Source organism: Physeter macrocephalus, chromosome 16, assembly GCF_002837175.3.
Source record: "Physeter macrocephalus isolate SW-GA chromosome 16, ASM283717v5, whole genome shotgun sequence".
NCBI lineage: Eukaryota > Metazoa > Chordata > Mammalia > Artiodactyla > Physeteridae > Physeter > Physeter macrocephalus.
Window position 1 is genome coordinate 59,557,494 of NC_041229.1, and position 22,372 is coordinate 59,579,865.

Below are 22,372 nucleotides of genomic sequence, written 5' to 3' on the forward strand. Positions count from 1 at the left end.
AAGGTGAAGTGAGCCCCCAAGGTCACACAGTAAGGACTGGGCTCTTGCTCAGCTGGGACCACTCCAGGGTGCCCTCCGACAATGGCACAGTACAGGGAGACCGAAGGCAGAAGACAGGGGTAGGTTCTGAGCTACAGGGTCCAGGAGACAGAAGGGTCCAATGGTGCTGATAAGCAGGCCCAAGGGAGTGAAGAGATCTTGGACTTGGAGTCTCAAGGACCTGGGCTCTGATCCTGCCTCGGCTACCTTCTAGCTGTTTGACTGCACAAGTGAATTCTTGCCCTGAACCTCAGCTTTCACATCTGTTCAATGGAGTTCATAAGACTCATGCCACAGGACAGTTGTGAAGACTCAGTGGGACAACATGAAGAAAACAACTGGCTCTGTGACTGTCCCCACCTTCCCCATGACCCTTTTGAGTCCCATGGACCATTAAGAGTGAGAAGGGCCCTTGGAGATCCCTGAGATGATCCCAAATTTTACAGGGGAAGAGAATGAGGTGCTGAGAGGGGACAGGCCAGAGCACTGGCTTAAGAGCTTGGAACCCAGGGGGCCTGTGGTGTGGAAGCAGGTGGACAGTGAGACAGGTCAGGGAGGGGTCACTGAAGCTTTCTCCAAAGGGGAAGAGGAGGAGTCATAGGACAGGAAGTCAGAGGAGATAGGTCCCCACCACCCAGCTTCCTGTGGCAAGAGGAACCTCAGGTTCTCAGCTGCACTCCACCAGGAGACCTCGCACCTCTGCTTCAACCGTCAAGCCCCTCAAGGCCCCTACCCACTGGGCCTACTCCTGCCTCTGTGGTCTGCCTATGGACACCTGCCTCATGCAGTGGGCAGCGGGTCACCTGGAATTGTCAGTCTTCTCTCCACCAAGGTCTGGACACCTCTGAGGACAGGGGCCAGGTCTCCTCTGCCTCTCAGGTGGCTAGGTACACAGCAGCATCAGAGAGCCCGAGCACGTGAGCATCCAGGGCAGGGCTGGGCAGGCTGTGTCATCTCCTGCTTTCTGTCCCCTGTGCCTCATCCTTCTCCATGGGCCCCAGCCCAGGCGTTGAGTTTAGAGGCCCTTGGAGCCAGGAGAGCCCCATGGCACAGATGGAGACATAACCCAGAGAGGGCAGGGATGTGCCCATAGTCACAAACACAGCAAAAGAATACCATAGCCAGGACTAGACCTCAGCCTCTTCCCCAGCTGGCCCTGCTTGAATAAATGACAGACCCCCTGGTTTTCCATTTCTCTACTGCTATAGGAGCTGTGGGGAAGCCTGGCCTGGGCATTGAGAGACCTGTATTCAGGTTCCAAGCTTCCCTCTGCCTTGGACCAAGGATCCATGTTCAGCGTCTGCCTTTGGGACGAAGCCTGACCTCTCAAGAGGTGGTATCTGCCTCCTCTCCAGTGCCCGGAGCACAGTGTAGGCTTGGGACCAGACCAGGCCGGAGGCCAGGAGGGAGGGAAAGGGAAGAGGTGGCCTCCAGCAGCCCTGTCCCTTTGTCCTGGCTCCAAATGTTGGGCCAGAGCCACAGTGTCTTCCAGGAACCTCTGGACACAGGGGCAGGGAGAAGATAAGTCTGGGGGAAAAGGGAGTGAGGTGGAGGAAATCAATCAGGTAGGCAGATAGGTGGACCCGCTCCCCCAACCTGGGATCATGCACACAGGGCATGTACAGGAGGCAGCTGGCTTTTCCAGCTCAGAGGGCAGGCCCAGAACAGGCTGTGGGGAGCGGGAAGCTCAACAAATACCTGTGGTTGAGTCGCAGCCTCCCGGAGTGACCCAATCATCCCTGGGGACTCTGGCTTCAGACCTGCTGTGTGACCATGACAAGCCACTCCCCTTTCTGGGCCTCAGCTTTCTCATTTATCAAACAAGAATGGGATGATGAGAACACCACGTCCTTCAAAGAGTTATTGATGGGGTCAAATGCCAGAATGTTGACTAGGATGTAAGCCCAAGCTGAGAGAGGCAGGGGCTCTGGAGCCAGGCTGGCCAGGGTTCCACTCCTGCCTCAGCTGATATGACCTTAGGCAAGTGACATCACCTCTCTCAGCCTCAGTTTCTTTGTCTGTAGCATGGAGACAAGCCTACTACTGCCCAGGACTGGCCTGAGGGTAAATTAGACCATGGAGAGAAATGCTTGGCTCAGAGCAGGGGCTCTTACCAGAAATGGATTCCTGGAATCTTGGGGATGGGGAGCTCAGAGACCTCTGCCTGTCCCCCACAGCTCCATCTGGCTGTGCTGAGGGGCTCAGAGATCTCGGGATGCCCGTAACCAAGGCCCCAGCCTCCTCCTTAGGCCCCAGCTCTGCTCACCTCCTGGCCCCAGTCCCCCTCCACTGTGGGGAGCACAACAGAGAGAACTAGGCAGGGAGGCTAAAGGTCTGGGTGCCAAGTCTGGCTCTGCTGGGACTTGGCTGTGTGAGCCTGGGCTGGCCCCTGTTCCTCTCTGGACCTCGGTGTCCATACTTGCACCCCAGTGAGAGGTGGGTATGAAACTGGGGTTGTAAAGGCACCTCCAACCTCTGCTGAGTCTGAGAGGGAAGGAAGGTCATGTGTATGCCCTGACCACAAGCCCACAATACCCCCGTTTTTCCAAGTCCCCTCCACTCCCAAGGAAGAACACCTGACAAATCTGATTTGGCCACAAGGGGTCCGTTGTGGCACTCTGGCCCCCAGAACTGCCAACTCCAGTCCTGGACTAGGCTGGGTTTATTCATTAACCAAGCCAGATGGAGGAGGCAGCTCCGCCCTGTTGACACAGAGGGTGGGAGTACTGGTCTCAGTTCAGACTTTCCCCTCCTCTTCCTTCTGGAGAGACAGCTTGGTGGGGAAATTACACTTCCCCACCCCACTGCACAGCCCAGCCTTGAGCCTTTCCTAGGTCACAGTCAGGAAAACAACCTTGTTCTCACAACAACTTTGCTCACCTTTCATTCAGTTTGCTCCTTCGTTCCTTCCTTCCTTCCATCCTTCATTCAACCAACATCCCTGCTCTGTCTGTGTTGGAGGCTGAGGACGCAAAGAAGGATAGGACTTGTCCCTGTCCTCAGAGAGCACTAAGCTGGAACATACCAGCTGCCCTTCCCTTCCCTGCTCCTCAGGCTCAGACACAGGTCAGGCCTCCGGGAAGGCCCCAGCCCAGGGTCCTCAGGCCTGGGTAGAGAGTCCCAGGAGGGGAGACACACATGGAAACCCAGAGAGAAAGAGACAGTCAAATAGCCAGGGTGCAGACAGAGAATTATAGAAGGGAGAAGGGAAGACAGAATGGGTGAGCCAGAAGACCACACGGGGACAGGTGGACACAGGTCTAAATAACTAAGACAAAGTGAGGCAGAAAGGCACAAGGTCAGACATCTCTGGTCCTGGTATGAGGCCATGGTGCCAGAGCTAAATCCAAATCCAAGAGCAGGTCCCAGGCAAGAGGGGCTGAAGCAGGGGGAGGGCAGGAGTGTCCTCTGAGTTCAGTGTCCTGCTTCCACCTCTGCCCCCCTCCACCACAGGAATACACTCCTCCACATGTTCCAGAAGGACAGCAGGAAGGGTACAGTCTACTGCCAGGACCCCACTGAAGGGAGACCTGCCCCCTTGAAAAGTGGCACTCACAGCAATGCCAGATGTGTTGTGTTGGAGGAAGCTACCGAGGCCTCTAATCAGAGTCTTCACCAGCCTATTCCCCATCTAGTTCCCCAGGGCAGGTGGGCTCACGGGGTCCCAAACCCCAAGCCGGCCCTATCTTGGCAAAGAGAAGAAAATCAGGGGGTTGTGAGGAATGGGGTTGATGGCTGTGAGGGAGGCTGAATGTGCCTACATCTTCCCTGCATCTGCTGGTCCTCTCCTCCCCCAGCCCACCCCCAGTCTGGCCTTGTGTAAGGCAGAAACATCTAAGCCCTGCTTTCAGGATCTGCCAGCCAGGATCCTGAGTCCCTGCAGGAGAGACTCAGGGAACACCCAGGAGGGAAGGAGGGAGAGCAGGGCATCTGACAGGAAGGAATCAGGTTCCTGGCACCCAAGGGTGCAGAGAGTGGGGAAAGAGACCCAGCTCAGGCTGAGAGAACCAGGAATTCAGGAGAGAAGGGCTCAGTCTCCCTCCTCAGATGACTCAAGTCAGGACTGGTGAAAGCTTCCATGGGCAGAGGGCTCCCTGAGGGAGACCATTCTCCTAGGTAGGCCTGACAGCAGCCCACCTCCCCGGATCAGGCAGGGGTGTGCAGAAGCCTGGGTTCTGGCTGAGTGAGCCAGAGAGAGTCACACCCCCTCTCCAGGCCTCAGCTGGCCCATCTGTGAGATGAGGGCTTGCCCAGCAAACTGTGCCTCCTCCTGGTTTCTCACAGGAGAGTCTGAGGTGTACAACCGGGTGTCTGTAACCCTGCGGGAGAACCAGGAGACTCCCTGGTCAGAGGAAGTAAGGGTGCAGTGCAGACTACACCTGCTGCAGGGCAACCCTACCTTGATCTTGTGCAGGGTACGATCCATCTCCACAGCCTGCACCCACACAGACACGCCGGCCTTGCTGTAGGTCAGGTTCCAGCCCGCCTCGGCCTCACACTCTGACCGGAAGCTGCGGAAGTCCTGGTCGTCGGGCACCTGGACGCTGTCGCGGCCCAGGACTGGCCGAGGCCCCTGGGGCTCAGTTGAGGCAGCTGACTTCTCCATGGGGAGGCCCAGGGCCCTGGTCCTAGTCCCGCTCTCCTGGGTCCTCCGCGGAAGCTCCAACAACGTCGACGCGGCTGCAGATGCTGACGCCACCTTCCAGGGACCTGAAAGACCGGTTTGGGAACCGGAGTCAGTGCGCTGGGGGCGCAGGTGCTGCTGTCCGGGGTCCTGGCGGGTAGAGAGTTAGAGACAGGCAGGGGCTGGCCAGCGCGCACCGCCGGCACAGAGCAGTACGCCCCCCGACCCCTCCGCTAGGAGCGACCCAGACCTCCGGTTTGGGGGCCGGAGTGTGGGCTGCGTATCGGGTGCGTGGAGGGGAGGGCCCGTCGGGACCCGGGGGAGGCCGCGACCCGAGGTGACGGACGGCCTGGCGGGGTCCGCGCAGCGCTGGCCGGACTGGCTCAACTAACTCGGCAGCGGCGCCGGCGCGGGGAGCGCGCGGGGCCAGTGGTGGGGGCGGGGTGGGGTGTTCGCGGGGCCGGCCCGCTCACCTGTGCCAGCTGCTCCGCCGGGGCCCGCCGGGGCCGGAGGTGCGAGCGCCTCTGCCTCTGCCGCCGCCGCCGCCGCCGCCGCGCTGCCCGGGAGACCGGGTCTGCGCGGGGGCTCTGGGGGGAGGAGCAGTGGGTCCCGCCGCCGGCCCCGCCCCGCAGCCCCCCCGCCCCGCGCGCCCCCCCCCCGCCCCGCGCGCCCCCCGCCCTCCCTCCCTGTCCCCGGGCTAGGCTGGGGGCTCCGGGCACTCCGCTCGCCGGCGCTCGGTATTTTCCAGGCTGCGGAGGTACAGCAGATGGGTCTCGGAGCCCCGCCTCGCCCCGCCGGGTCCTAGTGCCCGCCCCACCCGCCTCCGAAGGGGACCTGGCCCGACCAGTCCTCAGGCAGGGGTCGGGGAGGGGCCCAGATAGAGTGGGCTCTGAGAAGAAGGGCGAGGAGGTGCTCGAAGAGGAATTCTGGAAGTTACCTGCGAACCCCTTCTCTCCAACACCCTCCCATACTCACAGGTACACACCTCTGCAACAACCTACTTAGACACAAGGAACCACCCAGAGACCTAAAGATGGGCACACTCCCCCCACCACAATCAAGAGCCCACAGTTTGCATCCCCCAACAACCACTAGCCTCAAGGTTCACAGGCTGGCTAGACGTGGGTAAATCTCCACTCCCATCTCACTCCCGGATGGGAGCTTTAACCAGGCTCTCCTCCAGCCCCAGACTCTGGCCCTTGTCCACCACCACCCCTCCTGAGCACCCCTGCATGTATTCACACACCTCCCATGGAATAGACTAGGCTCTCAAGAGCATCTGGCCCCAGAGCTCTGGGGCTACCCTGTCCCTCCCCAGGCGGAGCTGTCCAGAGCTCCACAGCCACTGGGGAGGTAGGTCCACCAGTACTCCAGCCACCCCTTCCAGCCAGGAAGGCTGCTACCTGCCCCCCTGGGTCCTAGTGCCAGCTCTGCCTCCAGCTGCCCCGTGTGAACTGAAGCCAATAGTTCAATTTCTCTGAAGTGAGGCCAGTATGAGTGTGGCAATGGGCCCAAGGCTAGCATTCACTGACCCTAGTGACTGGCCCTTGACTACAGAGGGCTAGGGAGAGCTAGGGCCCATGGTGAGCTCCCCTGGATGGGCAGCTAATAGGGCACAAGTGCCCATCACTTGCCCACTACCACACGGTGAGTACATGGCCATCCTTCCCAGAATCAAGATCTCAGCCTCCTCCCACCCCAGGGTTCCTTTCTCTGCTCTGGCTGTCCCCATCATCTTTCTGAGCCTTAGTTTCCCATCTGTAGAATGTGAGCATCAGAATGTATAACCTCCTAGCCTCACCATCCTAGAGCTCTGGGATGGAATAGCTTTCCGAGAAAGATAAGGAGTTGTCACGGTGGGTTCACAAATAGAGGTGTTTCTTCCTGAAGTGCTTAGGGCTCTGAGATGTGTGTGAATCAGGCCCAATTTTAAAAGTGGAGGGGGTGAGCAGGGAGCCCTGGTGGCAAGTGACCCCAAGGTGCATTCTGCAAAGTAAATCTTGTAAAATGAGTTTCAGGTCCCCATGAGGCTTGTGTGATGACCTTAGATCTCTAGTGTGAGGGGCATAGTCAGATAATCACCCTTGCCCCTTCTAACTCACATTCTTTAAGTGTGTGGAAATGGGTGGCAGCGGGGGGCTGAATCTGGGTTCAGGAGGCCAGGGCTCTAGCTCTCTGCTATGCATGTCCTCTGCCTCCACCCCAACCCTAGGCAATTCACTGCCTCTTCCCTGGCTTCAGTGGTTTTATCTGACAGCCTCATACCCAGGCTAATGGGAGATTCAAAGAGGGGTACACAGAGCCTGCTTTGTGAACTGTAGCCTCTGGAATCTGCCATGAGGAAAAGAGAGAGAGGAGCACTGGCCTGGCGGCTCCTGCCTTCTTAGGGCCCCAATGACACACATCTCAGCTGACAGCAGGCACCAGGGCAGTACCCCTCTCAGGCCTATCACCCAGTCTAGGGTAGAAGAGATAAGGCTGGGGCGACAGCAGGAGATAGCAGTGAGGACAGACTGACAGGACTTCTCCACATGGCAGAAATCAAACCAACACTCAAATCCAAATATAGATTAACCAAGAATGAATCTTTTGGGTCTTGGGGCAGTAAAGGTGGGTAACCTGGTACCTCTGGGCTCAGATGGCTATGCCCGGGGCTCAACCCTGCCTGGAGGTTTAGGCCAGGCTAGCTGGGGCATCTCTCCTCATCCTATTCATCATTAATTTGCCCTTGCAGCCCCCCCCAAACCCCAGGAATTTAGGTATCTCCGGCTCAAGGGTTCATGACAGCCTCCCAAACATGCCTGGATCAAAGCAGATTCATATCCTGTCTCAAACACCCCTGAGCAGCAGAGAGAAGGCTAGGAGGGCTGGGATGGGTGAAATGGGGGAGGAGTCTGGAGAGGAGTCCTAGGACTTGGCCATCCCTGCTTCCCACAGCCTGGAAGTGCAAAGGGTCTGTGGAACTGGGTTCAAATCCTGTCTATACCATTTCCTAAATGTGTGACCAAGAGCAGGTGACATGTCCTCTCTGAGCCTCAGTTTCTTCATTTAGAATAATAATACCTACTCTCTGAGAATTATTGCAAGGAAAAGAGTTGTACATATATCAGTTTCACCCCCAAGTAACTAAAAATATAACCGGAGGGAGAAGGGTAGGGAGGAATAAATGCACTGTCCAAAAATGGCATATTTCCAACAAAAAAGTGTTAAGGTAACATCTTGATAGGATGGTTGTTAAGATTCTCAGGAAAGAGTAAACAGTGGAAAAGCTTGGCAAAGCATGACCCTGCTCTGCCCCCTGCAGCCCCTGCACCAGCCACAGGGCCCCTTGACAGAAAGTGGATTGGGTGAGGTGCCTCCCTGGGCCCCAGCCCAAGAAGGGGGCAACGCCAAGCAGGAGTCAGAGTGGGAGTGGAAGGCGGAGCGTGTAAGAGAAAGAGAAGGTGTTTAGCAAACGGAGAGGCATCATGAGAATGTGAGGAGTCATTACCCAGGGCGCTGAGCAAGTGCTGGGTCTTACACATGCCCCTCACGGAGAGAGCAGCTGAGGTGTGGGAGGCATGGGGACGCCCCTGAATCAAAGAAGACAGAACACATCTAGGGACCTCCAGTACCTCAGGACTCTTGGAATGGGGGTAGGGGGTCGTTTGGAGATATCCACACCAGTCCTTGCTCACTGCCCCGACATCTGTTGGAATAGGGTCAGGGCACCTGCCTGGAGCCATCCATGACCTGGTCCCTCACATTCCCCTCAACTCCCCTCGCTGAGTCCCCGTCAGGACTAAAGACCCTCAGACTGACATCATATGGCCACAGCCCCTAACTGTACAGATGGAGAAACAAAGGCCCCACCAGCAGGTACAAAGCAGAGATAAGATCCTAGGTCTCCCAGCTCCTAACCCAAGGCTCTGTCCCTGTTCCCCATTATACACCACTACTTTCACTACCCCAGGGGTGACCTTGGGGTAGTCACCACCCTCTCTCTGCTTCAAGATTCATCCTCTGCCCAAGGGTCCCACCCTGTCCAGTGTCCTGGACAATGAGGGGCTACCAGGTTTGACTTGCTCTGGGGTGCTCCCTCCAACTCATCATCTAGTCAGACGGATGGCTGCCTCGATCTCCCCTCTGGGAGATGAGGAGAAGGCCCCCCTGACCCCTTCTCCCCCCACTCGCTCTCCTCAGGGGTAACGGGCCCTGCCAGTTTGGTCGGAGAAAATTCCCAGGTTGCCTAGGGTAATGAGGCAGTATCCTGGGGGCACCGTTCTAGAAGACTGGGCAATGACCTGTGTGATGTCACCAGGAAGGAGCAGAGTAGAGAGGTGATTGCTGAGACCCCTCTGGAAGGGCCCAGGACAGAGCACCCTGAGGCCCCCAGGGCTGGCTCAGCCTTGAGACGGACATGTCCTTTACAGTTTGATGCAGGTGGCAATAGGCTTGGCACCCCAATCCCAACTGGGCCTGGATCTAAGTGTTTGCCCGGGGTGGGTCTCCTACCCCTGCTGGGCCTCCCTGAGCAAACAGCCCAAGCACTGCCCTTAGGGAGCTGCTAGGGCCTGAGGGAGTCACAGAGAGGCACACAATCAGAGTTGCCCACATCCCCTCTCCTCCTGGTGACACAGCCATGTGCCATCACACTGATGTCCTGTCACAGACCCACACAGCCACGTACAATCTCAGTCTCATGCATGGGAGCCCAACATGGGTACACTGGCTTGGGTGCACCAGGTCACCCAAGTAGGGTTGCCAGATAAAACACAGGACACCTCGTGAAATTTGATTTTCAGATAAGGGAAATCATTTTTAGTATGAGCATGTAGCAAATATTTGTTAAATCTGGCAACCTTATACCTGAGGCCCTGTGCCACATCCACATCACAAAGCCTCAGAGAGCTACACCAGTCCCTCACCTGCCCTGGGAAGGTACAGTCAGCACCCAGGTCACAGCTGTTGCACACACGTGCACATACGTGCACATGCACACACGCACGCACACACACGAACGGCCTTGCACATCCTCTCTGGGAAGAGGCCCTGGGCCAGAGTAAGAGTCTGCCACACTCATTTTGTCTAACCTTCACAATAACCTTAGGTGGAAGGTCATACAGGGACTCTTAGCATCATTTGACAAATGAGAAAAATAAGGCCCAGCAAGAAACAGAACCTATCCTTGGTATCCTCATGTGTGGTCCCCTGGCAGGGGCAGAAGGGGTGCGAGGGAAGTCATGTTATACCTGGGCTGGGCTGTGTCCCTGGGCAGGTCTGAGCTCCTCAAGCAGGCCTCTTAGACGAGTCTCTCCTCGGTAGGAACAATAGCCTAGAGGTTTGGGGGGTGGACCCTCTGCCCCTTCCCCCATCCAACAGGTGATCCTAACTGCTCCCCAGAGGCCCCTCTAGTCCCAGGAGGTGGAAACTGTCCTGTCAGGGCATGGAGGGCCCAGCTTTGAGATTAAAAAATACGAAGAAACCGAAAGAAGGAAGTTGTGCAGGCTTCCAGAAAAGAGGCTGTCGTCCCAAAGCTGGAGTTCTTGCCCTGGTAAAAGGGCCAGAAAACCTCGTCCTCCCCAGAGACACACAAAGACACCTCCACCCCCACTGCCACCCAGCCTGAGCACATAGCCGAGGGGAGGGCCAGGCAGATGGATCAGGAGCCTCTGACAGGAAACTTGAGGGCTTTTGGAAGGCTGCATCGACCCAGCAATTGAATTGGGTTGCTGCAGGCAGCAGTGCCCAAAAGACATCATCGGCAGAAGGACCCAGCCTGCAGAGGGGGCGCTGGCCATCTGGGCCTGGGCCCCTCCCAAAGAGGAGTCTCCATGGCTCCACCCTGGGCCCTGCCGACCTTGGGCAAGGCCCTGCACCTCTCTGGTCTGTCTTCCTGTCGAAGTGGTGGTGGTGCTCAAGATGCCTCTCCGCCGGCCTGGGGCAGGTGGATGGGCTGTGTAAATTGTGAAGTCCTGCATGGTGGGGGGTGGTGCAGTGGAGCTGCGTTAGTCTCTTCTTTCCCCCAAGCCTGGGAGCACCCTGGGCAGCAAGACCCCGCAAGGCCCAGAGAGAAGCTCCCAGAACTCCAGGGTACAGGGACTGGAAGATGCGGAGGGAAGGACAGAAGAGGAGGAGGAATAGACAGGGTGAAATACCCTGCTCAGCAGTGTACCACAATTGTTAAGAGCTTGGGCTATGGAGCCAGGCTGTCTGGGTTAAAACCTCTTACTATATGATCTAGAACAAGTTACTTAACTTCTCTGTGTCTCAGTACTCCCATTTCTAGAATGAATAGGCTAGTAGGACTTACACCATTGCCTCGTGGACGAAGTGAGTTCACGCACGTGGAGAGCTCAGCACGGTGCCCAGCAAGCAATAAGGACTCAATAAATGCCACAGCTGCTATCAGTTCTTGTCTCCTGAGGCCCCTTAACCCCCGTCTGGCAGCTGTCCCCAAGGCATGGCCTCTTTCCTAAGCCTCTGCTCCTTGACCTGGAGGCAGTGCCTTCCTCTTCTGACATGAAGGAAAAGAAATAGTCTGGGTTCACTTGGAGCCAGGAGGGCTGAGAATAAAGCAGAAGTGAGTGCTATGACATCTTGTCCCCCTCCCTCACCCCAATTCCAAACAGCTACAAAGGCCTGGATGGGTTCCCTTTGGAAGGCCTTTGCTCAATGGCATGAGCTCCTTGCATCCACACAGCCCCGTCCTCAGTGTCTGACAACTGGATGCTAGGACAGCAGCAGGACCCAGGGAGCCTGGCTATGCCCAGCCAGCGGGCAGGACAGTACTGAGACGTCCACACTCCAGGGGCTGGTTCCTAGGACCCTGTGAAGGGCTGGTGTGGGGAAGGCTTGCTAGGAGCTCCGTCAGTGAGTGGGGCTGAAGGCTTTGCCTTGGGTCGGGGTTCATTCTGGGGCCAAAATTCACACCTGGAACAGGCCTAGAACAGACCCAGCTTCCATGGGGCACTGCTGTGCAGGGGACTCCTGCCAACCTCTACCCCCTGCCCTGAGGCCCTGGTGCCCCAGGTTAGCGGGCATCTCCACAGTGCTCTCCCGGGGGCGGCTGCCTCCTTCAGCACCTTCTAAATTTAGGGCTTGGGCTCTGTGACTCATTCCTGAATCTGCTTTGCTCCCCTCCTCCAGGAGTGTGCTCCCATGGTAGTTTTATCTTCTGCTGCCTCAGACTGATTAACAAGGCCCTAGAATCCTATAGCAGCCGCACACACCAAGGAGAGCTCCCCAGTCCACCTGCCCCAGCTCGGCTCTGGGCTTCTCTCTGACCAGGTCCTGTGCTCCCCCTTCCCTTTACCTATCCATGCACCCACCCCCACCCTGCCACTCCCTGACCACAACCCACCCAGGTGGCTGCATTTGCAGCTGGCTCCAAGCAGGACTGTGGTGGCCGTGGGGAAGGAGATGGAGCCAAGCCCTGCCCCCTCCAAACTAGCTGCCAGGCAGAGCCCTGGCCTAACATCAGGACACCTGAGTTCTGGCTCAGACGCACTCCCACCTTACTGTGGGGCTCTTGGTGAGTTCCTGGCCTCTCCGGGCTTCTCTTTCTTCCTCTATGAATACGGGGTTTGAACCTGACCTCCACTAGGGAGGCCTGGACCAGAGCTGAATTTACCACTGAGCCAGACTGCCATTTTCAAACAGGGTTGGCTGGTGGCAGGGTTATCTGACGTTGGGCCCTGTCTCCCACCCAGGCTCCTCTTTGCCCGTGGCTCCTGCTCTGTTCAGGGGACACACAAGTCAAGGCCCTGCTGTCAGCCTTTTGGGACTTCTGTCCTGCCGGGAGAAAGGGTTGTGGTTCTGGTCTCACTGTCCAGAGCTGTGAGCTTTGGGCAAGAATCACCTTTACTCTGGACCCAGGTTGTGGGGAAATGAATCATGTGCATGTAGAGGTGTAAATGCTCCCTGACAGGTTCCCAGTGCCAGAGGGGGAAATGGGGATGTGAGTGCCCCCCTTGACTTCCAGAAATGCAGGCTCCCTGGGCACAGAGTGGAGGTATCTGGGAGATGGAAAGACCTGGGGCTGCGACATCTCTGCCCCTGCTGGGCTCTGGAAGAACCCTACCTGCAGCTGGCCTCCACCTGTGTTCATGAGTAACAAAGAGTGGCTAATGTTTACTGAGCATGTACCACGTGCCTGGTGGTGTTCTATACACGTAACAGTTCTTAACTCATTTATTTCATAGTTATACCTCAAAACAGCCCTTGAATAAGGCTTACCACCCCACTCTACAGACAGTGAGGCTCAGAGTGAGGTAGTGACCTGCCAAGGATCCCAGAATTAAGTCACTGGGAGGGCTAGTTAACAGCCAGGTCTGACTGCACTCCTGGCTTCTGGTTGTACCCTAAGGTAGCTCTTCTCAGCGTATACATTAGACACTCAATAAATGTTTGATGAAGATGTTTGATCACTGCCATGTAATGGAAAGATCCCTGTCCTAGTCCAATTTTACGCCAGCTCCTTGTGTGTCCTGAAGAAAAGTTCTTTCTTCCTTTAGCCTCGGTTTCCCCTGCTGTAAACAGAGATGATAAGTGAAGGCCCAGAGAATTAGATACTTGGAGGTGGGGAGGATCTTGAATTTCTATTTCTACAAACACCTGCCTTTCATGACTTGCCTGAGGAGGCCCCATCTGCAACCAGAACTTAGGGTCTCCTAGCCCCTCCTATACCTATGTCCAGAACCTCTAAGAGCGCTCCAGAGACAAACAAGTGGGTACAGCCCAGCTCCAAGGGACAGAGAAAAGTTCATTTCCCTGGCGGGCAGCTGTCTGATCTTGGGGGGTGGTAAGGTGTGCCTATGGTGCCACCTGACTGCTCCACCTGATTGGAGGAGTGGCTCCTACAGCCTCTCAGATCAACCGGCATCACTTCCTCTCCTTAGCATCCAAGCCAGCCCAGGTACCACCTCCAGCTGTCTCTGGCCCCAACTGGAATCACCTGAGCACCCAATTCCTCCCAGGCTCAGAAACAGAGCCAACTCTTTTCCATTCAGGGTCTGTCCCCTTCACATTACCCCTTCATCTGTCACACTTGAGTTCCTTCCTTTACCTGGGCCACTCTCCTGAGAAGCAGGGTCTGTACAGCTCCAGCAACACTGTCCTCTGTCTTCAGGATTCTCCAGTTCCTCCTCAGTTTCTGGCCTTTGGTAGTCATCTCAACAGAGCAGGGCCTTTCTCCACTAGGCCCAGGTTGGGTAGGAGAAGTATGAGGAATAGGGACTGCTCCAGACTCCGTCTCTCTAAGCCTGTATCCAACAAAGACACTAATCCTTGTGGTGCAGGGAAAGGCTCCAAGCCCAAATGCAGGAAGCCTGGGCGTTAGCCCTTGCTCACAAACTGCTGAGACCTGGGGCAAGCTCCTGCCCGTCTCGGGGCCCTCAGTTTTGCAATTTGTATCATGAGGAAATAGCTCCTCAATCTGCAATCACCCGATTATAATAATCTTTTGCCTTTATATATTGCTTGGCAACTTAGTTTCACTTCCGGATCTTATTCAATCCTTCCAATAACCTATTTCCATTTACAAATGAGAAAGCTTAGGTCCTCAGGGGTACAGAACTATCAAGGTCACACAGCAACTCTGAGGTAGAGCCTGGACTACAGTCCTTAAATCCTGAACCATCTGTGGTCTTCCACACTCTTAAGATGATAGGACTCTGGCTGTATGACTTTCTCTGACCCGTTGCCCCACTGGTAAAATGACTGCTCTAAGGATCAAATTAAGAGAGGCAATGAAGGGGGCTGTGCTTTGCAAACCATTAAGAAAAAGGACAACAGAAAAACAACAGGACTGTTACGTTACTATTTATTACTCTTACCTTTGCTAAGGCGCCCCCTCGTGTCCATCCCGAGGCGCTCCGTCTGCGCAGGCGCCTTTTGGTGTTTACGGAAGCCTTGAGGCCCAGCATTTGCGCGTGCGCTCCGCGTAAGGGGCCGTCCAACGGCCTTCTGGCTGCTCGCTGTCGGACGCTGCCTTCAAGTACCGTAGTGGTTGTGGCCGCCCAGTTACTACGGTTCCCTGGGGCCGTGTCTGCTCTGCTTCGGTTGAGGCGTTTCTACAACTCTGGAGCGGCGGAGACCTAAGGAATGGCAGGGAGAGGCACAGCGCGGTCTCCCAGGACTCCATCTCAGTTACCGCTATACTAAACCTCGGGTGCCGTCTTTGGCGCCCCTCACGGCAGATATGGCGGCCGCGGTGAACTGGACAGGAACGGCCCATGCACTGCCTCTTGGGAGCCTCAATTCTTTCCGGAGTTGGAAAGCTGTTAAAACTACATTTCCCAGAAGTCCAAGAGCCAGAGTCGCAGGAGAAGGGCCTGGGGCATGTTGGGAGATGGAATGTGGGGATGGTAGTGAGTTTGTGCAGGCAGGGAAACGCGATGAAGTGGTGGAGCCTCGCTCTCTGAGCCTGGGCTGTGGGTTCGAGGTACGCACGAGTTACACGGTAGCTGTCATAGGGAGAGAGTAGCACTGTTGGACTGAGTTTTAGAAAGAATACTACGCAGTACGTGTCTGCACCTCCCACAGGGCTTCCACCCCCTTCACTCTTAGGAGACTGCACTCCCAGGGGTCACCGTCGCCTGGGACTCTTGATTCTCTCACTGCTGTTCAAAAGAACTGTTTGTAATAATGGAAATATTCTATAGCTGCATTGTCCAATAGGGTAGCGACTAGTCTGTGGCTACTGGACTTTTGACATGAGGCTAAGTGCCATGGAGGAAGAAAAACTTTTATTTAATTGAGTTTATTTTAAAAATCCAATTAATTACTTTAAATTACATTTAAATAGCCACCTATGGCTAATGGCTACCATATTTGACAGTGGCACACTATACTAGACAAGACCTCTTAGTGTTCAATACCAACAATCACCTTCCCGCTTTATGAGACCTAACAATTTAGTTTTCTTCTACTGTTGACTAAAAATAAGTACACCACCTAAAAGTTGAGAACTTTGCTTTATTCGCAGCCTTACTGAGGACTATAGCCAGGGATGGCAGCCTCTCAGATAGCTCTGAAGGACTGTTCCAAAGCGGTAAGGGAGGAGCAAGGAGTTTTTCCTGAAAAAAAACATGTAGTGAACATCCAAAGATTACTGCTAATCACACACAAGAAACCAGACATCTCCAGTTAATTGTTTTAGTGCCTAGGCATGGGAAGATGCAAGAGTCTGGGCTCACTGAAATTATTCCTTTGGTATGCATCTTAACTATCTAGGGCTAGTATCCTGTTTATCTCCATCCAGAATTCCTCTCAGGTTGCACCGTTCAGGGGTGGCTGCAGTGCCTGATGGCTGGATGGCAGGAAACATTCTTTGTTTACTGACTTGTCAGGCAACATTTTTTTGTCCACACTGCCTACTCACTGCACTTAGGCTTTAAAGATTCCACCTCCATTGTGTGTCCCTTGAAAACCTAAAAATTAGTTCAGACTGTAAAAATCTGCTGTGGTGTTCATCAGGCTGGAATAACGGGCACAGATAAAGCCAGCTGCAAAATTAATAAGAATATTTTCCCCAAGGATATACTGCAACTATAAAATGTCATAACAACCCCCTCCTTTGAGTGACTACTTCTTTCTTACCGAGCAACTTTGTTTTCTAAAATCATAGACTGTCAGAAATTTTGCTGTTTGAAATTATACAAGTAGGAATGAAACTCTTTCCTGGAGGAGTTAAATCACTAAAAGGACAGGATTTACAACCCAGGTGCAGAGACTCAGATAAAGGATTTCTATACATATATTCCACATCTGCCTTAACTTTATTGTTTCCAAGGAAACAGGACCCTGAGTCCACTGAGCAGTCCAGACGCAGTTCTGCTTTGCTTTGAGCCATCAAAATATTGCCTCATTTAAATTTCACCTAATTCCACCTCTCTCTCAAATCCTATAAGAACTCTCTCTATTCCTTTGTGTTTGGTAGGACACCTCATTTTTCCTCTGGTGTGTTGTCTTCCTCCTAGCAATGGGTCAATAAACCTGACTTCATTGGACTATGGATTTGTCCCTGGTGATCTTTGATTGGGTTAGGACACGCTGAAATACTGGTGTCTTCCAGGTTCTATCACAGGCCCTCTCTTCACTCTGCATACTCTTTGGATGACCTCATTCACTTCCATCCATAAGCTGATTCCCCAATTTATGGTTTAGGCCTTTCTCTGGCCTCTGGGATGTCTGCTTCTGGTTCCTTAAACTCAGCTTATTTTTTTATTTTTTGAAATTCATTTACGTATTTATTTTCGGCTGCGTTGGGTCTTTGTTGCGGTGCGCGGGCTTCTCATTGCGGTGGCTTCTCTTGTTGCGGAGCACGGGCTCTAGGCGCACCGGCTTCAGTAGCTGTGGCTCGCGGGCTCCAGAGCGCAGGCTCAGTAGTTGTAGCGCACGGGCTTAGTTGCTCCGCGGCATGTGGGATCTTCCCGGACCAGGGCTCGAACCTGTGTCTCCTGCATTGGCAGGTGGATTCTTAACCACTGCGCCACCAGGGAAGCCCAAACTCAGTGTATTTAACACTGAATCTTTTTTTTTTTTTTTTTTTTTTGGCAACCACTCTTCACTGCTGTGTTCCAAGTAAGAACTAGGCACTGACCACCTCTGACCATGAGATGGTGGGGACACTCCTCACCTGGGTCAGGTACCTCTTCACTCACTGTCTTCAAACGCATCACACTGGATCAGCTGCTTTTCACATAGGTCAGCAGCCTAAAACTTTAGAAAGTTGGAAGGAATGGTGGGCTGCAAGTGAAAAGCGGGTCTCAATTACTCTGCCCCTTCCCCCCACCCCAGCCCTAGATAATGGCTGGGGCCTCACAAAGGAGGCTGCAGAGGTGATCCCACCTGTCTCCCCCTCATCTCTCATGGTCTCCTCCCTTGGAGCTCTTCCAGTTGTGTCACCAGCTCATCCAGTCCCTAGTCCCTGCTAGTGCCTTGGGAATTTCATAGCCACCTATTTTCGCTGAGCCTGGTGGCTTTGCATAGGGTTGAGCTGTGCCTGCCTGCTGCCCAGAGGGAGGGTGAGTACTGTGGGAAGAAGCTTCCTCTTGGGCTGTGCTTGGTTTTCTCTTGAACATGCCTAAAACCAAATATACTTCAACATCTTGAGGATTTAATTTCCTTGTGAAGGACCCTCTTGCCACTTTATTCCACCCCACCTCTGCCACATCTCATCTACCAAAGAATTTTCTATTCCTCTTATTCATATAACTTTGACCTGACTTTTTGGAAAATGAGAAGGGGTCATCTTTCCTGCCCATTTCAAAGCATTTTTCACATTCGCCCATATTGAATGATGCCCAAATCACAAGTTTCTCTCCTTCGTGGGTGTAGTTTCAGTTCATCCCATTCTAAACGCTGTTTTCACTTTAATGCAATAGTCAACAGTGCGTGCACGTGGTGTGTAGGGAAGGTTGAGGGTCCCAGGACCCCTTTAGCTACAGATGAACTCACTTCTCTCAAACCCCAAGCATTTTGACCATTTCATGCTTTTAAACTGTTTAATTTTTTAGTTCTATATTATTGAATTTATAATCTTTGGTGGTCCATTGGTTATAGACATAAACAACTATTTAAAGAGAAGCATAGGGCTTCCCTGGTGGCTCAGTGGTTGAGAGTCCGCCTGCCGATGCAGGGGACGCGGGTTCGTGCCCCGGTCCGGGAGAATCCCACGTGCCGCGGAGCGGCTGGGCCCGTGAGCCATGGCCGCTGAGCCTGCGCGTCCGGAGCCTGCGCGTCCGGAGCCTGTGCTCCGCAACGGGAGAGGCCACAAACTGAGAGGCCCGCGTACCGCAAAAAAAAAAAAAAAAAAAGAGAGAAGCATAAAAATAAACCTGTAAAGTTGTCTAAAGATGATTGTTGCCAGATTCTTGCATTTATCCAATCAAAATTTATACTCAGCACATCCAGATGTCACTAAGATTGCAAAGCTACAGCTAGAAAAAAGAAAAAGAAAGTGGACGTGATGATCATACTTCATTTGGCTTTTCATGTACCGAGAATAAAGCCAGCCCGCTCTCCCCGGTGTCATTTGTGAAAACTGCTTGCAAACAGCAGTCTGAACATTTAATCTCATCATTTAGAAACAAAACATAAACATTAGAAACAAAAAATAAACCTGTTGGATTTTTTAAAGTATTATGATTACTGTTATTTTATTTTTGGCCGAGCCTCGAGACTTGCAGGATGTTAGTTCCCTGAGCAGGGATCAAACCGGGCCGTCTGTGGTGGAAGAGCAGAGTCCTAACCACTGGACCTCCAGGGAAGTCTAAAAAGTATTATGAAGTATTTCAGACATTTATTTCCAATGTTAGGACACACAGATCCAGCTTCTTCTTTGGATTGCATTGAATTCCACCTTGTGGATATACCATATACGTAACCATTCATCCTGTCATATACTGGAGTGCAACTGCTGGGGCCAAGGGTGTGTTTGAATGTGTGCGTGTGTAGTATGACCAAAGTGCCTTCCCAAGAGGTTAGCCCTGTTACGTTCCCACCAGCAGGAATGATGGTTCCATTTCCCCTCACCTCTAAATATTAATAAGTTTCTTAATTTTTACCAATCTGATGAGTGAAACTTGATCTCTCAGTCGTACTTTAACTTACATTTCACTAGTTTTGCATAGTTTTATTTTTTGTGGACCATTTGTTTTTCTTCTTCTGATAAAAGTCATTGCCCATTTTTATATTGGGTTTTCTGTTCTTTAGTTGACTTGTGAAAGTTCTTTATATCTTCTGGATTTTACTAATTTGTTATACATGTTGCAAGTATTTTCTCCTCATCCATCTCTCTATCTGCCTCTCTTTTTACTTTGTGTATAGTGTCTTTTTACTTTGTATATAGTGTCCTTTCACTTTGTGTATACTATCCTCTCTATCTGTTTTCTCTTTTTACTTTGTGTATATAACATAAAAATTACCACTTTAACCATTTTTAAGTGTACAGTAATTCAGTGGCACATTCACAATGTTGCACAGCCATCACCACTATTTCCAAAACTGTTTCATCATCTCAAATTCTGTAAACATTATGTAATAACTACCTATTTCCTCTATACAGCCCCAGTAACCTCTAATCTACATTGTCTCCATGAATTTGACTATTCTATATATTTTATATAAGTGGAATCATAAAATATTTGTCCTTTGGTATCTGACTTATTTCATGTAGTATAAGTTTCAAGGTTCATGTAAGTTGTAGCGTGTATCAGAACTTCATTCCTTTTTATAGCTGAATAACATTCCATTGTAGGTATAAGCCACATTTTGTTTATCCATTCATCTGTTGATGGACACCAATTGTCTCCAACTTTTGTCTATTATGAATAATGTTACTATGAAATGGGTATACAACTATCTCTTTGAGTCCTTGCCTTCAGTAAATCTAGCAGTGGAATTGCTGGGTCATACAGTAGTTTATATGTTTAACCTTTTGAGAAACCATCAAATTTTTCCACAGCAGCTCTACCATTTTTAAAAAAGAAAATTTTATTTATTTATTTATTTATTTATTTATTTTTGGCTGTGTTGGGTCTTTGTTGCTGCACGCGGGCTTTCTCTAGTTGCAGGGAGTGGGGGCTACTCTTCGTTGCGGTGCGCGGGCTTCTCACTGCAGTGGCTTCTCTCATTGTGGAGCATGGGCTCTAGGTGCGCGGGCTTCACTAGTTGCGGCATGCGGGCTCAGTAGTTGTGGCTCACGGGTTCCAGAGCACAGGCTCAGCAGTTGTGGCACACGAGCTTAGTTGCTCCGCGGCATGTGGGATCTTCCCGGGCCAGGGATCGAACCCGTGTCCCCTGCATTGGCAGGCGGATTCTCAACCACTGCGCCACTGGGGAAGCCCAGCTGTACCATTTTACATTCCCACCAGCAATGCCCAAAGGTTGTTCCAATTTCTTTCTTTTTTTTTTTTTAATTAATTTTATTGGGTACAGTTGCTTTACAATGTTGTGTTAGTTTCTACTGTACAGCAAAGTGAATCAGCTATACATATACATATATCCCCTCTTTTGGATTTCCTTCTCATTTAGGTCACCACAGAGCACTGAGTAGAGTTCCCTGTGCTATACAGTAGGTTCTCATTAGTTATCTGTTTTATACATAATATCAGTAATGTATATATGTCCATCCATATCTCCCAATTCATCCAATTTCTTAACATCCTTGCCAATGTGTATTATTTTCCATTAAAACAATTTTTAAAAAATTATAGCCATTCTAGTAGGCATATGGTGGTATCTTGTGGTTTTGATTTGCATTTCCCTAATGAGTAATAACACTGAGCACCTTTTCATGTGTTTATTGGCCTTTTGTATATCTTCTTTGGAGAAATGTCTATTCAAATCCTTTGCTTATTTTTTGAATTGGGTTATTTTTGTTGTTGAGTTTTAGGAGTTCTTTATATATTCTGGACAATGGACCCTTATCAGATATATATCTGCAAATATTTTCTCCTATTCTGTAGGTTGTCTTCTCACTTTCTTGACCATCTCCTTTGATGCACAAAAGCTCTTTTTTTCCTTTGTTGCCTGTGCTTTTGGTATCATACTCATGAAATAATAGTCATTGAAGATTTTCCCCAATGCTTCTTCAAAGATTTTTAAAATAATTTCAGCTCGTAAGTTTAGGTCTCAGATCCATTTTTGAGTTAGATTTTGTATATGATGTGAGGTAAGGGTCTCACTTTATTCTTTTGCATATAGAAATCCAGTTGTCCAAGCGCCATTTGTTGAAGAAACAATTATTTCTCAATTGAATTGACTTGGCATCCTTGTCAAAAAACAAATGGCCATAGATGTATGGCTTTATTTCTGGATCTCAGTTCTATTCTAATGTAATGGTCTATGTGTCTATCTTTATGCCAGTACCACTCTGTTTTCACTATTGTAGATTTGTAGTATATCTTGAAGTGTGAAGTCCTCCAACTTTGTCCTTTTTCAAGATTATTTTGTCTATTCAGGGCCCCTTGCAATTCCATGTGAATTTGAGGATTGGCATTTCCATTTCTGCAAGAAAGGCTCTTGGAATTTTATAGGGCATGGTGTCTTTTATTATCCAGAAATTTTACATTTTGATGTGGTTAAATTGTCTATCTTTTCCCTAATGATTTTTGTGCTGTGAATGTTGTTTAGGAAGGTCTTCCATATCCCAAGGTTATCGATAAACTGTCCTACTTGTTTCTGATATCTTTATCATTTTATGATTATAAGTTATAATGTAATATAATCCATCTGGAATTTACTTCTGCATATAGTGTGAAGAAAAAATTTTAACTATATTTTTTCTCTAACTGGATAACTAATTGTCCTTACATAAATTATTGAAGAGATTACTTTTTTCCACTTACCTGAAATGCCACCTTCATCTTATATTAAATTCCTAAATGGGAGGATCTATTTCTGTTCTCTGTTCAGTTACTAATCTTCCCTATTTTTTCTAAAGTTTTTTCTTTTTTTTTTTTTTTTTTTTTTTGCGGTACGCGGGCCTCTCACTGTTGTGGCCTCTCCCGTTGCGGAGCACAGGCTCTGGACGCGCAGGCTCAGCGGCCATGGCTCATGGGCCCAGGCGCTCCGTGGCATGTGGGATCCTCCCGGACCAGGGCACGAACCCGTCCCCTGCATCGGCAGGCGGACTCTCAACCACTGTGCCACCAGGGAAGCCCAAAAGTTTGTTTTTTTAAAAAAATACATTATTTATTTATTTTTGGCTGCGCTGTGTCTTTG

The 22,372-nt window shown here is 51.4% G+C and overlaps 1 protein-coding gene across 4 annotated transcripts in view; it reads right to left on the reverse strand.

The window, feature by feature from the left end:
• Window positions 1-14,823, reverse strand: part of STARD10 (StAR related lipid transfer domain containing 10) — a 28,713-nt gene extending 13,890 nt beyond the window's left edge. The window contains exons 1-2 of one of the 4 annotated variants that reach the window (XR_003683725.2): window positions 14,479-14,823; window positions 4,439-4,749 (exon numbers count right to left, since the gene is read on the reverse strand). Coding sequence is in view for 3 of the 4 variants with exons in the window: in XM_007110640.4 (XP_007110702.1) it covers window positions 4,439-4,749; window positions 14,479-14,506 (339 nt within the window). In the remaining variant the exon portion in view is untranslated. Of the gene's footprint in view, window positions 1-4,438; window positions 4,750-5,136; window positions 5,291-13,709; window positions 13,813-14,478 lie in introns of those variants that run through there. The other 3 variants (XM_007110640.4, XM_028501555.1, XM_024131776.3) reach the window with 3 other exon arrangements.
• Between the last annotated feature and the right edge of the window lie 7,549 nt (window positions 14,824-22,372).